The sequence below is a fragment of the Theobroma cacao genome, chromosome 4 (assembly GCF_053813885.1).
Source record: "Theobroma cacao isolate CCN51 chromosome 4, ASM5381388v1, whole genome shotgun sequence".
Lineage (NCBI taxonomy): Eukaryota > Viridiplantae > Streptophyta > Magnoliopsida > Malvales > Malvaceae > Theobroma > Theobroma cacao.
In genome coordinates this window covers 23,175,215-23,188,744 of record NC_142642.1, presented here as the reverse complement: position 1 = coordinate 23,188,744, position 13,530 = coordinate 23,175,215, and the positions used below count along the sequence as shown (strand labels likewise).

Here is a 13,530-nt window from a genome sequence, read left to right as displayed (position 1 = left end):
ATTGATTAAATTTGTTTAATTAAGTCATTGGGCCTAATTGATTAAAATTGTTTAATTAAGTCATTGGGCCTAATTGATTAAAATTGTTTAATTAAATTGTTGGGCTTAATTAATTAAATTGTTTAATTAAGTTATTGGGTCTAATTGATTAAATTAAACAATTAAGTTAATTGGGCTTCTATATGACTTAATTAAATTGTTTATTCAAATTATTGAATTAATTGGCAATTACAAAATAGTTTTGTAATTAGGGTTTAAAATTAATCCAAGGTATAAATACCTTGCTATAGCCTCAAAAAAAAAAAGTGTGGAAAACGAGTGAATAAAAAAAAGGTGAACCGCACATTAGAAATTCTTTTGTCTTGCCGTTCTTTGTGTGAAGAAAAATAGTTTTTCATTCACTTCATTTTTTTGTGTGTTCAGCCCCACAATTTTGTGTGGATTATGAGTTTATGAAACTCATCTTTACTAGCACATTGTCAAGGCATAGCACTCCCAATCCTTAAAGAAGGATTTTCTCATTCATTGGTGTGGATCACCATTAGAGGTTGCACAAGGATTCCTCAGACAGCTTTGGTTTGCAACAACGAGGTTGAGGTGGTTGAGCTTTTTAAAGGCTGATTTGGTGGTTTAACAAAGGATTCATCAACCTTTTTTATTTAGGTAAAGTGATATGATCATATACTTTTATTTTAATTTAATTTTGTACTTAATTTGACATGAAAGAGATCCTAGGAAGGTGAGGCGAAATTAATTTTTTAAATTTATTTTCGCTGTAATTTTATTTGTATTTGAAACCTGATCAGCCCTCACCCAACAAGTTTTCCTCAAATTGAATTGGCTATAGGCAGAATCCACAAACCCAAACCAACGTTGTTTGCTAGTTTTATGAAATTCCTAGACATGATGCTAAGAAGTGCCGCAAATTACAAACTGCTATTCCTTGGATGTTTCAATCATCTACACCTAATTTCAATCCTTCATCCATGCCTCCATCGCCACATTTCATGATGTCACAACCACAAGCTCACCTTGCCGCTCAACTTTCCAACTCTTCACCCAATTGAGTAGTTGATTCGGGTGCTTCTTATCATGTGACATCTGATCTTAATAATTTGTCCCTTCACTCTGAGTATGATGGATCAAGTGAAATTATGATTGGTGATGGTAAAAGTCTTGGTATTACACATACAAGATCTACTACACTTGCTTGCTTTACTAAACCTCTTTATCTTTCCAATGTTCTTTGTGTGCCAAGCATGAAAAAGAATTTGATTTAAGTTTCCAATTTTGTTCATCTAATGATGCTACAATTGAGTTCTCACCTTCTTCATTTGTTGTGAAGAATTTTCACACAGGGGCATGGTTAATAGTGGGGAAGCTTAAAGATGGCTTCTATGAATGGCCAACCCATTCTACCATATTGTCTTCCTTTGTCTCGCTTTCTCTTTTTGCTCTTGCTACTATCAAAGCTTCATTCCAAGACTGACACAATTGGCTTGGTCATCCCTCTTACTTCATTTTATGTTACATTCTCAACTCATTTCCTTTACCTGTGTCTTCTGTGGTTCGTAATAATTTTCATGTAATTCTTGTAAGTGTAATAAAATGCATAAGTTGCCTTTTTCAACTTCATCTATGACTAGCAATGCTCTTCTTGAACTTATTCATTCTGATATTTGGGGTCCCTCACCAATTTCTTTAATGGATGGTTTTACTTATTACCTATTATTTGTTTATCATTATACAAAATATACTTGGCTATTTCCAATCAAACAAACATATGAAGTTCTCACCATTTTTATCAAATTTAAATTGTAGTCAAGAAATATTTCCAACGTCGTATAATTTCGTTTTATTCCGAAAATGGTGGTGAATTTCTTCATCTTCGCTCCACTTTTGAAAAACATGGTATCTCTCATTTTCTTACACCTCCCATAATTCCTATTTCTTTAAAGACAATTCATCATTGACCAATTACCAACTATTCATATTTGGTCCGTAAAATCCATTGGTTTTATATAAATAATATAATGTCGATCAAGTAATCAACATTTGTTTGGCATTTCATTGGTAATTTTTGACAAAATTTTACCAACGTAATAACCGTCGTTGATACCTTATTTTTTTGTATTGTAAACTGGAAACCTATACCCTTACGAGCTTAATATATAACCAATCTAATTATTAAAACATTGGCCTTTTTAGAAATAGCTAATACATAATACAATTCATCATTTACAAAAACTTGTAATTAAGTAAAATAAAATGTATTCTTGGATTATTCAAAATTTCAAACTTGATCCCTACGTTTCGAAGGAAATATGTGAGGTGCTTTAATCTCATATTGAGCAAGTAAAGAGATCTTGAAAAGCTTATAAGTATGGGTATTGTACAATTTATCATGTTAGTCTTTAGGGAGAGGATAATGATCTTGTGACAAAATAGTGTTAGAATGGACTCGACTTATACTCGATTCATGCCAAGTACCTCTAAAAGGGAGGTAAGCATGGTAGTCGATTGCGACAAGAACGTTGTTGAATTGGGTGAGTGAGAATGTCACACCAAGCGCTTCAAAAGAAGTAAGGAAGGTGCTTTAATCTCACATCATATCAAACAAGTAGATAAATTTTGAAAAATTTATAAGTATGAGCACTAGACACCTTATTAGGTTAGTCTTTTGATAATGGCCTTTGTGACTAATGCATCCACCTAATTAGTAATTTTTTTATTTGAAAAGTAATGATATGACGTTGATGTGTTAGGCAACAATGGTTGATGTCGGTTACATTTGGACTATATGCAAATTAATGTTGATGAAAGATGAAAAAAGAAAAGAAAGAAAGTAAAATCCAACATAAGCAGATGCCATACAAAATTTTTTTACTCGTATAACAGAAATATTCAATTCTTTTATCCCCTAGGATAATCATATTAACAGTAGATATTGAATTTCATTTGATTTTATTAATTGATTAAAATTGATAAAATAAAATTTTAAATTAATCATAGTAAAATTTGTAAGGTGTTTCATCCTAATTTAAGTATTTTTCATGCTGGCCGAAGAAAGAAAAGTTAAGTATTTAGCCTTAAAAATTATGAGGCAATTTGCTGCCAAACATGCCATTGCCATTGGTATCAAATAGTAATAAAACAAAAAGTGGTTGTAAAATAATGCACATGAATGAAAATTGAGGATGTTTTCGGTAATTTGAACAAAAATGCGATCCTTTTAGGTAATTCAATACTTCAAAAACAGATATGAAAAATAGTGGATCATTATCATCTACTCCCCTCTGCAACTTTGCTTCAAAAAACATAGAAAATAACAATGTTATTTGATTTTTTTTAGTTTTTATTTTTGTAATTTCTATAATTTACCATAATTCACCACTAACCCACAAAAAGCAACTAGAAAAAGCCCCAGAAAAATGCAAGTTTTAGCTTGCAGCAATTCTTGTTCATTAAACCTTAACTGCAACAACGTTAAGAGTCACTCGTCCATGGGTCGTCGTGAACTCTTGTCTACTTTATGTTCCACTAGCTCCCTCAAAGACATCGTTTCTCCAAAACCCATTTCGATTTTACGGTTAGTTTTCACATTTCCTTCATTAAATTCTGCTAATCTTTTATACCCATTTAGCTTTTCGGCTGTCTTTGCTTGGTCAAATTAATAAAGTTTTCCATTTTCTTTTTACCTCTTTTATTTATTTGACTCATTTTTAATTTTGTTGTAGTTTTTTTCTAGTATTTATATGAGCGTTTGTGCTTGTGCTGTGTGTAATGCTTATGTTTCATTTGTATGGGTGTTTGTATGTATTTATGTATGTACCAATTTATGTGTATAATATACAGACAAACTTCTTTATAATGTGAGTATGGTTGTATGTATGTATGTATCAAGGTAAGTATCATTATCTATGTGAGTATATATGTCTATGTGAGTATGGATGTATGTGTGCATGTATGGATGTCTCTATATATAAATACACATGTACATATATTGTGTGTAGTTATATATTTGGATATCTAAACACCTATGAAATATTATCTGTTTTTCTTTTATTGTAGAAGGGAAATGCAAGTAGTAATGCCCAAAATTGAAAATTTATATACTTGTCATTGATGTTAAAAGAAAAAAGATTTCAACTTTCATTTGGGTCTCACTTTTGTTTTGAGATGTTTTATCTTTGTTGATTGATGCTTTTAGGACGGTTAGTGAAGGAATCATGCATTTGGGTGAAGAAATAATAGGCAAAAGTATTCCTTTTGCGACAAGGCGGATGCTGCTAGCAAGTTTTTTTGCATATTTGAGTTACCATCCTTCAAGGTACTTATCAGGTCTGGACATTTCAACTTTGGTTGCCCTTCAGCCACTTTAAGAACTTAATTCGTATGGATTGGTTATGTTGGTTGATGACGTCTTCCTTGTTTTAGTGATAATTTTATTGACTGGATTTCGTTTGTCATTGACTACTAAACTTATTTTAGTGATAATTTTATTGACTGGATTTCGTTAGTCATTGACTACTAAACTTACACATGTAAATGTCATGAAACCTGGTGTTGTCCTTTTGAATGCACTTGCCAGTCAAATTTTTAGTAGTAAACTGGAAACTTCAGATTGGTGGGCAGCTAAGTCTTTTTTGTTTTAGAAAAAATGCAAAAAAGTAGTTAATGGAAACCATGCTATTGAAAATGATTTGGTGTAGGTGGCTTTGTCTTATGGTTATAAACAATTCAACTTTAATGTAATTCTTTCTTTCGTACTTAAGGGTGTATCTCTGTACTTTTAGCAATTTGCTTCTGATGATCGGATACATTGTGGATGTGCAGCCCAAGCATTGGGGGATCCAACAGTGAGGGTTGAAGATGTGACTCCTCCTGTTTTCCCTTCCGGAGCTCTCTTCCCTTCTGAGGTTCATTTTTTATAAGATCATTCGTGTCCTTCTTTTGGAATTCAGTGATTAATTCATAGTTTCGAGGCCCTTCTGCACTGGTATTTACCATGTGTTAACTCATGCATGTCAAATTGGCAGGATAGAACTGTTCAACTCTTTGAAAAGAATACATACTCTGTTGTCAACATTTTTGATATAACATTGCGCCCGCAACTTAATGTAACTGGTGCTGTTGAGGTATTGTTCTATTTTTTATTTGACTCATAATTGTCTGTAATCTTCTAATGCAAGCTTACGGACAGAGAAGGCTCAGAAACTCTCTCTCTCTCTATTTCTCTTTTGCACACACTCAGAGCTCTCCATTACGTATATTTTTCTGCATTAACTTTAAAATTTCCCCATGCTTATTATCTCTTCTACGGGTGCTTCAACGCTATGTTTACTGGCAGATACCAGAAGGAAACGGGTCTGGTGTTGTCTGGGATGAACAGGGACATATTGTGACGAATTATCATGGTAAGAGCTAATAAATGAACCTAAAGAATGTATATTGATCAAGGACATCAAGAGTTGCAATAGACTCTCTGTTTGTCGTAGCAGTCATCTGCTTGTTTTCTTTGAATGGCCAGTCATCTGCTTGTTGAGTGATAATACATGATTATATAAGGAATTGTCATTGCATGGGAATCCTAGTTGATGCTTAACTGATCCCCCTATGTAATGTTAATCTGTGTCAGTATCAGCTATATCAGTATAAGATTCTTCCTTTATATTTTTCTTCTATACCCCCTCTTCCCTCCTTCCTTTCCTTGTTATCTTTTCTTGACTAAATAGTCTGTTTGCATATTCAGTGATAGGCAATTCCCTCTCAAGAAATCCAAGTCCTGGGCAAGTTGTTGCACGAGTTAATATCCTAGCATCAGAAGGGTGAGATTTGCAGTGCCCTTTGTCTTTACTGGTAAATTGAACTGCATTATTTGGTATTAAGTTTTGTCTGCTGCAGCTGTTTCTCTAATATTTTAATGCTGTTAGGGTACAAAAGAATTTTGAGGGTAAGTTGATTGGTGCCGACCGCACTAAAGACCTTGCTGTTTTAAAGGTATGCTTTCTGTTGATCTTCCTGCTAAGTACTGTCTGAAACTGCCTTGATTGGTTGGTCTGATCGCATGATAAGCTACACCAATATATGGAAAAACCTTTTTGTTACACATATTCAATCAACTTGAAACTTGAAATTCATGATCTACAGTCTACATAAATAGACCATTAAAATGCAACAGTTGATATAATAGAATTTATAATTACACCAAATTAAACAAAAAGATATGCATAACTATCATTAATTGTTACTCAGATTCAGGCTGATCTTAACTTGTGTATATATGCATCCTCACACGATAGCACACCAATTTCAGAACTAGCCTACTTGCGCAAGGGCCAGTTACGTGGGTTTAGTCTATATCTGAGCTTCAGTTATTTGTCTCTGAATATTTAATGAATAATATTAACATTGAAACTGCGATGTCCTAAACAATGAGATTATAAAAAAATCTGTATTAACTCAAAATTAAAAAAAAAAAACTGTATCTCCTTTGTACCAAAACAAAGGAAAAAAAAGGTATATCTATAATGGCATAGGTTTGATTGAATTATCCATCCAGTCAATGCATTCTTATTGTGCATATATTCTTATAATATTATAGTTTTGCTGAAAGCTTATGAGCAACTGATGCTGATCTCTTCAACATGCTAGGTAGAAGCCTCTGAAGATTTGTTGAGGCCAATTAAGGTGGGCCAATCATCTACTCTAAGAGTAGGACAGCAATGCCTAGCAATTGGAAATCCATTTGGTTTCGATCATACCCTTACCGTTGGAGTTATTAGTGGATTGAATCGAGACATTTTTAGTCAAACTGGAGTTACAATCGGTGGTGGAATTCAAACAGATGCAGCCATCAATCCTGGAAATAGGTTCACTAAATGATTTGTCTAATCCTCAGTATCCTTCTTGAAACTTCTTAAGTTAATGTCTTTAAAAAAGTTGTTCACTGCTTGCTACTTCGTGGCTTTCTTTATGTGTTGCAGTGGAGGTCCTCTATTGGATTCAAAAGGAAATTTGATTGGAATTAATACAGCTATATTTACACAGACAGGTTATTTTACATTCTTTTGTTTGTTGTATATGTCGCATACCATAATCTGAAATAAAAATGTAGGAATGATTGTGGAGTACTGATTGCTCTATCCTTGTGAGAAGATATATTTCATTATTAGATGTTTTCCCTGGCCAAAAGTAATAGTAGTAATAAAATCCAGCAGCTCCCTACTTATTGCATTCTGATTTTATTATTTGTGTTTCAGGTACTTCAGCAGGTGTAGGATTTGCCATCCCATCCTCCACAGTGCTCAAGATTGTACCTCAGCTGATCCAGTTTGGCAAAGTAAGTTGCATTACTATGTATGAATTCAAGGTCAAATTCTTGGTCTCCTCTTAATTTTGATCTTTTCTAACCCCTTTTCACCTCATCTTCTCAATAAAGACCTTCCACTCACCTGCTGTGCATTTTAAGCAGCACTACACTCATTTTTCTGCAATATTTGGGGATAAAATGATGGTTGTTATTATTAAGAGTTAAGCATCTGAATGATTTTAACCTGCTGATACCCTTTATGAACAATCTCTAGTACTTCCTATCTCACTGTTCATCCACTGCCAGGCTGTTCGAGCAGGTTTGAATATTGAAATTGCTCCTGAGCTTATTGCTAATCAACTTAATGTTCGAAAAGGAGCCCTCATCCTTCAGGTATTCCACATTTAGCTTGAATTTTAAAAGTACACCCATCTTTTCAGTAAGTTAGAGACTCAATATGGTCGATAGGCTGTTGCTTGTAGAATATTTAAAGGTTTCTTATCTTCAGTGCATGGTACTTCAGGTTCCTGGGAACAGTCTTGCAGCCAAGGCTGGGCTACTCCCCACCACCAGGGGTTTTGCTGGTAATATTATACTTGGGGATATCATTCTTGCAGTCAACAACAAACCTGTGAGAATTTTTCTTACTTAAGATTTTGCTCTTCTAGTTATCCATTTCAAAGTGGTTCTTATAACATCACACAGCATGATAAATTATCTATGTAATTTTGAAAGTAAGCTAGAACTTTGTTTTGTTACTCAAAACTCTGGCTGGCTAGAAATCACTGGACTCGTTTACATTATTCCATGTTTACAGTAAGTTATCATTCTTGATTGCTTCCATTCTGATTTCACATTCGCCAAGTTGAGCAAAGATGTGATCAATTATTTGGTCTGTTAGTCCAAATCTGAACTTTAGGGGTGGCAAGTCAATCAATTAACTCTTCCTTTTGTCAACCTGGGGTGCCAATCATGTTGGAATGAAGTCCTTTCCCCTTAATGTGCATTACACTCAATGCAGTTATTCATATGACATTTCATATTTAAAATGCTTTGTTTTCTTTTTGCAACCTCTCATCAGGTTAAAAACAAAGGAGAGTTATACAAAGCATTGGATGACTACAATGTGGGGGATAAGGTAACCTTAAAGATTCAAAGGGGCGGCGAGAATATGGATCTGCCAGTAAAGCTAGAGGAAATAAGTTCGTGACAGGGTCTCCAAATATTTATTTTAGGATGATAACATGTTGATACTAGCACAATTTGTCAATTTCCCATGCTGTACAGAGCAGGATTTTATGCTTGTGGAAATATATGGCAAAGAGAGGAGCTGTTGTACACGAATATCATCACTTCATTTCTTCATTAGAATTGTTCGATTCTTGATAGCTGGGGGCGATGTTAGTTGTAGACATGAGATCAAATCCAATATTATATAATGCAAGGGAATAATAGTGAGAATAAGAGCCCATCATCTGCAGAAAAATACATCAAAAAAATGGTTTAACTTCAAAGAAAAAATGAGTAGGAATGACAATGAATCAATGATATGTTAATACTATCTCAATCCTAATAAAAAATAATATTAATTCAATGTTAGAACATGTGGGCTTCATAATGTTTAGATGTAAAACAATGGATGTTTTCAAACAATTGGGGCAACTCAAAGGCTACAAAGCCCACTAAACTTCGAGTCCATGGACTCAAATCGGACTGGGTCGAGTAATTAATTAATTCAAACCGACTCTGGGTTTAGGGTTTTTGGTGGTTTAACCCTCACCACCATTTTCCCTCCATTTCCTCTCTCTTTCTCTGTCTCTCAATCTCCTCCAGGTAAGCTCCGTCCAATTCTTTCAGTTTTCCATTATTTTTATTTGCCTAAATCTCTTCCTATTTTGTCACCAAATTTAACTCCTGTTAACTTATTACAATTTCAAAGTTTGATTGCCTTAAGAAGAAAAAAAAAAAAAACAGAAAATAGTATTGGGTTTTTGCTTCTTCTTTTTTATGTGGGGATTAAATGGGAAGAGGCTTAGCAACGTTTCTGCTTAGAATCTATACATCGAACAACAATGTTTCTAGAGTTAAGTTTATGTTATCCAATCGATATTTTCATCCCTTTAGACAATTTGAGAACTGGGTTTTAGATAAAGACCGTTTTGTGCCATCTTTTGATGTGCCCAAAAGAGAGTTTTCTACGAGTTTGATTGGTTTAGTTGGTAAATTTAGGAATTCTGAATGTGTTAGTGTTAGACCATTTTCATCTGTTGTTGGAAATGGGGATGATGATGGTGGGGAGGATAGAGGAATGCGTGGATCAAGAATGGAAGGAATTAAAGAGGGGAGGAATGTTGTGGATTTTGTGAAAAGTATTGATTTTGATGGTGTCAATGAGAATATGGGTGAAGATGGTGTTGGTTGTTTTAATGAGAATGGTATGTATGGTTCAAGAGATGTTGAGTCAGAGCATCGAAGTGATAAAGAGAATAAGGATATTGTGGATTTTATGAGAAGTATTGATTTTGATTGTGTCAATGAGAAGAGGGATGAGGATGGTGTTGATGATTTTAACGATAATGGTCTGTGTGATTCAACAACTGTTGAATCTGAATGTGAAAGTGATGATGTAGGTAATGATAGAACTGTGTGTGGTGAGCATGTTGCATTTTGTGACCCTGTGAAATTGTATCAGGAGCTTCGTAATTCTGAAAAAGGTGTGAAGCTGAAACGGGCAGATTGGGAGATTCTACAGGAAGTTTTCATTTATTTCAGTAAATCAGGGTGGGCAGCCAATCAGTCTCTTGCAATTTACGTTGGCAGGTCATTTTTTCCAACTGCTGCTTGTAAGTTTCGCAGTTTTTTCTTTAAGAAGTGTTCTGCTGTTGTTGTCAAGCACGTGATATCACTGGGTCCATCTGATGTTGCTGTTAAGTTTCTTTTCCCTATATTTGTGGAGTTCTGTATTGAAGAATTTCCCGATGAGATCAAGCGGTTTCGAAGTATGATTCAATCAGCAGATCTTACAAAGCCACACACATGGTTTCCCTTTGCACGGGCAATGAAGCGTAAGATTATTTATCATTGTGGTCCAACAAATAGTGGCAAGACCTACAATGCTTTGCAGCAGTTTATGGAAGCAAAGAAGGGTATTTATTGCAGTCCACTTAGGCTTTTGGCTATGGAAGTTTTTGACAAAGTGAATGCACAAGGAGTTTACTGTAGTCTCCACACAGGGCAAGAAAAAAAATATGTCCCATTTTCGAATCACGTTGCCTGTACTGTGGAAATGGTATCAACGGATGAATTGTATGATGTAGCTGTGATTGACGAAATCCAGATGATGTCAGACCCGTATAGAGGTTATGCATGGACACGGGCATTGCTTGGATTGAAAGCTGATGAGATACATTTGTGTGGTGATCCAAGTGTTCTGAATATTGTCAGAAAGATCTGTTCAGATACTGGAGATGAGTTGCATGAAAATCATTACGACCGGTTCAAACCATTAGTGGTTGAAGCCAAGACTCTACTGGGAGACCTTCAAAATGTTCGATCTGGTGATTGTGTTGTTGCTTTCTCAAGGAGAGAGATATTTGAGGTGAAAATGGCTATTGAGAAACACACAAGTCATCGCTGCTGTGTTATTTATGGTGCACTGCCACCAGAGACTCGCAGACAGCAAGCTAACTTGTTTAATGATCAAGATAATGAATTTGATGTGCTTGTTGCCAGTGATGCTGTGGGAATGGGATTGAATCTTAATATTAGGAGAGTTGTCTTTTATAGTCTTTCCAAATACAATGGGGACAAGATTGTTGCAGTCCCAGCATCACAAGTTAAGCAAATTGCTGGAAGAGCTGGCCGCAGAGGAAGCCGATATCCAGATGGACTGACAACAACCTTGCATTTAGATGATCTGGATTATCTAATTGAGTGTTTAAAGCAACCCTTTGAAGAAGTTAAGAAAGTGGGCCTGTTTCCTTTTTTTGAGCAGGTTGAATTGTTTGCTGGGCAACTCCCTAATATTACTTTTTGCCAGTTGCTTGAAAAATTTGGTGAAAATTGCCGTTTGGATGGGTCATACTTTTTGTGCCGGCATGATCATATTAAGAAGGTAGCCAATATGTTGGAAAAGGTCCAGGGACTATCTCTAGAAGATCGGTTCAACTTTTGTTTTGCTCCAGTCAATGTTAGAGACCCGAAAGCAATGTATCATCTCCTTCGGTTTGCTTCTGCTTACAGTCGAAATGTCCCTGTTAACATAGCAATGGGCATTCCAAAAGGTTCTGCTAAAAATGATGCGGAACTTCTGGATCTTGAGACTAAACACCAAGTTTTATCCATGTATCTATGGTTATCTCACCATTTCAAGGAAGAAACCTTTCCTTATGTGAAGAAAGCAGAAGAAATGGCTATTGATGTTGCTGATTTGTTGGGTCAGTCTCTTGTCAATGCATGCTGGAAACCAGAATCAAGACAGGCGAAGAAATCTAAGCCTCAAGAGAAGGAAGAAGGATATCAGAGACCAAGGTCACTGATCAAGTTACATGAGAAGTAAGTTTCTTGCAATTAATTGTTCAAAAAACAAGTTTGTTGCAATTTAAATAAATTCATGGATTACTCAGAATAAGGAATCTGGCAGGGGGTTCCAGTTTTGACTGTGTCCTGTTGTTTATTTACTTTGCTAGGATTGCTTTCAGCTATATGTAAAAATTTGGATGCGAGGGAGGAATGGACGCTCATAATAGTTGAGTTGTTTTAAAACATGTGATTGCTCTATTGTTCTAGCCTTGTTTAGGGCTTACCAAAAGTTGCACCTTCTCCATCAAAATATAGATATGGCAATGAACTTCTTCTCATCTTCTCTATGCAATTTCTTGTTTAAAGCCAATTATAACCAATCCCTGCTTGCTCTCATTTTTGTATAATTTTCTCTGTTGGAAGTGTTATGAGATGTCCAGTTGAGGCAATCAATGACCTAGGGTTTGATTGCAGAAAACTTTCCATTATTAATATCTGACCGAAGTTAATCATTCAGTGCCTAGAAGAGAACAGGAAGAAAAGTATCATGAGAAACTTGAGTGGATATAGAAGAAAGAATTATGGACATTATTAGTATGATGTTTGTGTGTAGGTGTTTTTTTACGGGGGTTGGGGGTTTAACACTGTTCATATCTTATGACCAACTCTGCTAACAATTGGTGTTGTCCCTGCAGGAAAAGGCAGATAAATCCTTGCTAGCAGACGATTTGCAGAAAGTAGCAGTGTAATCATATTGTAGTTGTAGTTACCTAATATATTGGTAATCAACACGCCTAATGTTTTAGCATTTGCTGTATCTTTTCTTATTCTACCTTGCATTGGAAGAAGGTAAGACAAAAGCAAAGAAAGATTGGAGAAGGGTGGGGGAAAGTCAATCTCTGTCAATGGTTTTTAAACTCTTTTGGACCTCGGTTAAAACCAGGCATAAAGGAACATTCTTTGTGCTAGCTTTATAAATGCCCCCTTTCTTTGGCATTGTTGTGATGTGAAAAACAGATGCATATCATGGGGGAAAAATGTTGGTAATTCCCCAGAATCAAAGGGAAATCTCTGATAGTGATACCAGATTGTGAAAGTAAAATTTGATGGCAAGCAAAGCCATGAAAAAGCTATTTTGTACAAAAGAGTTATTTACTAGTGTCAAAAAGCCTGAATTATAACGTTCTGTATTGAGGGGTTCATCCGTTTGTGGGGCCTATTTGTATTATGACCTTTGGGGTTAAACTCTGTAACAATCTGAAACAGACACCTATCATCAATCCTCCTCGAGTTAGCTAATCTTTGTCTAGCTATTAAATTTTTGTTTATTGACCCTGGAAATTATCGCCATGCTTTCGTTGAAGTAAGCTGCCATCGTCATCGTTGGGAATAATCGTTTGAACTTATACGTTCTTTGCATAGAGGTGGAAACTACGCAAACAATCAGATCCTGTGTGATTCATTTAAGTACACTAGATAATGTCTTAACTCAGCACACTTTATGCTGAATTCGTAAGCTTTGATGGTCAAATTTCAAGAGGGTTCTCCGTAAAGGAATAAAATTTCAGACAAGCCACTTCAGTGTTTGTGGATCCATCACTATGAGAGCTGGAACATCCTAAAGCTGTACAACTATCTCATTCTTATATTCTGATTCTGTTCCCAAATTGGTGAAAACCTTTCAGCTTGCGTGGGTT

At 35.3% G+C, this 13,530-nt stretch overlaps 2 protein-coding genes across 3 annotated transcripts; both read left to right on the top strand.

Moving 5' to 3' along the window:
- Window positions 1-3,279: 3,279 nt before the first annotated feature.
- DEG8 (Trypsin family protein with PDZ domain-containing protein) lies at window positions 3,280-8,700 on the top strand. 2 transcript variants are annotated; one of them, XM_018118623.2, is made up of 13 exons: window positions 3,280-3,589; window positions 4,211-4,341; window positions 4,837-4,919; window positions 5,040-5,138; window positions 5,351-5,417; window positions 5,753-5,828; window positions 5,934-6,000; window positions 6,655-6,872; window positions 6,987-7,054; window positions 7,263-7,342; window positions 7,619-7,705; window positions 7,836-7,943; window positions 8,394-8,700. In XM_018118623.2, the coding sequence occupies exons 1-13, from the start codon at window positions 3,432-3,434 to the stop codon at window positions 8,520-8,522; spliced, it is 1,371 nt and encodes a 456-aa protein (XP_017974112.1). In that variant the 5' UTR covers window positions 3,280-3,431; the 3' UTR covers window positions 8,523-8,700. The 2 variants fall into 2 exon arrangements, with proteins under 2 accessions (XP_017974112.1, XP_088661330.1); XM_088805204.1 differs by having other exon boundaries at window positions 7,821-7,943.
- A 370-nt stretch (window positions 8,701-9,070) lies between these two features.
- Window positions 9,071-13,132, top strand: LOC18601496 (ATP-dependent RNA helicase). The gene is made up of 2 exons (XM_007032451.3): window positions 9,071-11,866; window positions 12,529-13,132. Exons 1-2 carry the CDS (start codon window positions 9,333-9,335, stop codon window positions 12,551-12,553), a joined length of 2,559 nt encoding a protein of 852 aa, XP_007032513.2. The 5' UTR covers window positions 9,071-9,332; the 3' UTR covers window positions 12,554-13,132.
- Window positions 13,133-13,530: the final 398 nt, after the last annotated feature.

Excerpts from the sequence above, each read along its gene's own strand:
- DEG8 (XM_088805204.1), top strand. The coding sequence starts at position 3,432 with ATGCAAGTTTTAGCTTGCAGCAATTCTTGTTCATTAAACCTTAACTGC. Across the intron at positions 6,873-6,986 it reads GCCATCAATCCTGGAAATAG|TGGAGGTCCTCTATTGGATT; the intron begins GTTCACTAAATG and ends TATGTGTTGCAG. Across the intron at positions 7,055-7,262 it reads AGCTATATTTACACAGACAG|GTACTTCAGCAGGTGTAGGA; the intron begins GTTATTTTACAT and ends TTTGTGTTTCAG.
- LOC18601496 (XM_007032451.3), top strand. The coding sequence starts at position 9,333 with ATGGGAAGAGGCTTAGCAACGTTTCTGCTTAGAATCTATACATCGAAC. Across the intron at positions 11,867-12,528 it reads CTGATCAAGTTACATGAGAA|GAAAAGGCAGATAAATCCTT; the intron begins GTAAGTTTCTTG and ends TTGTCCCTGCAG.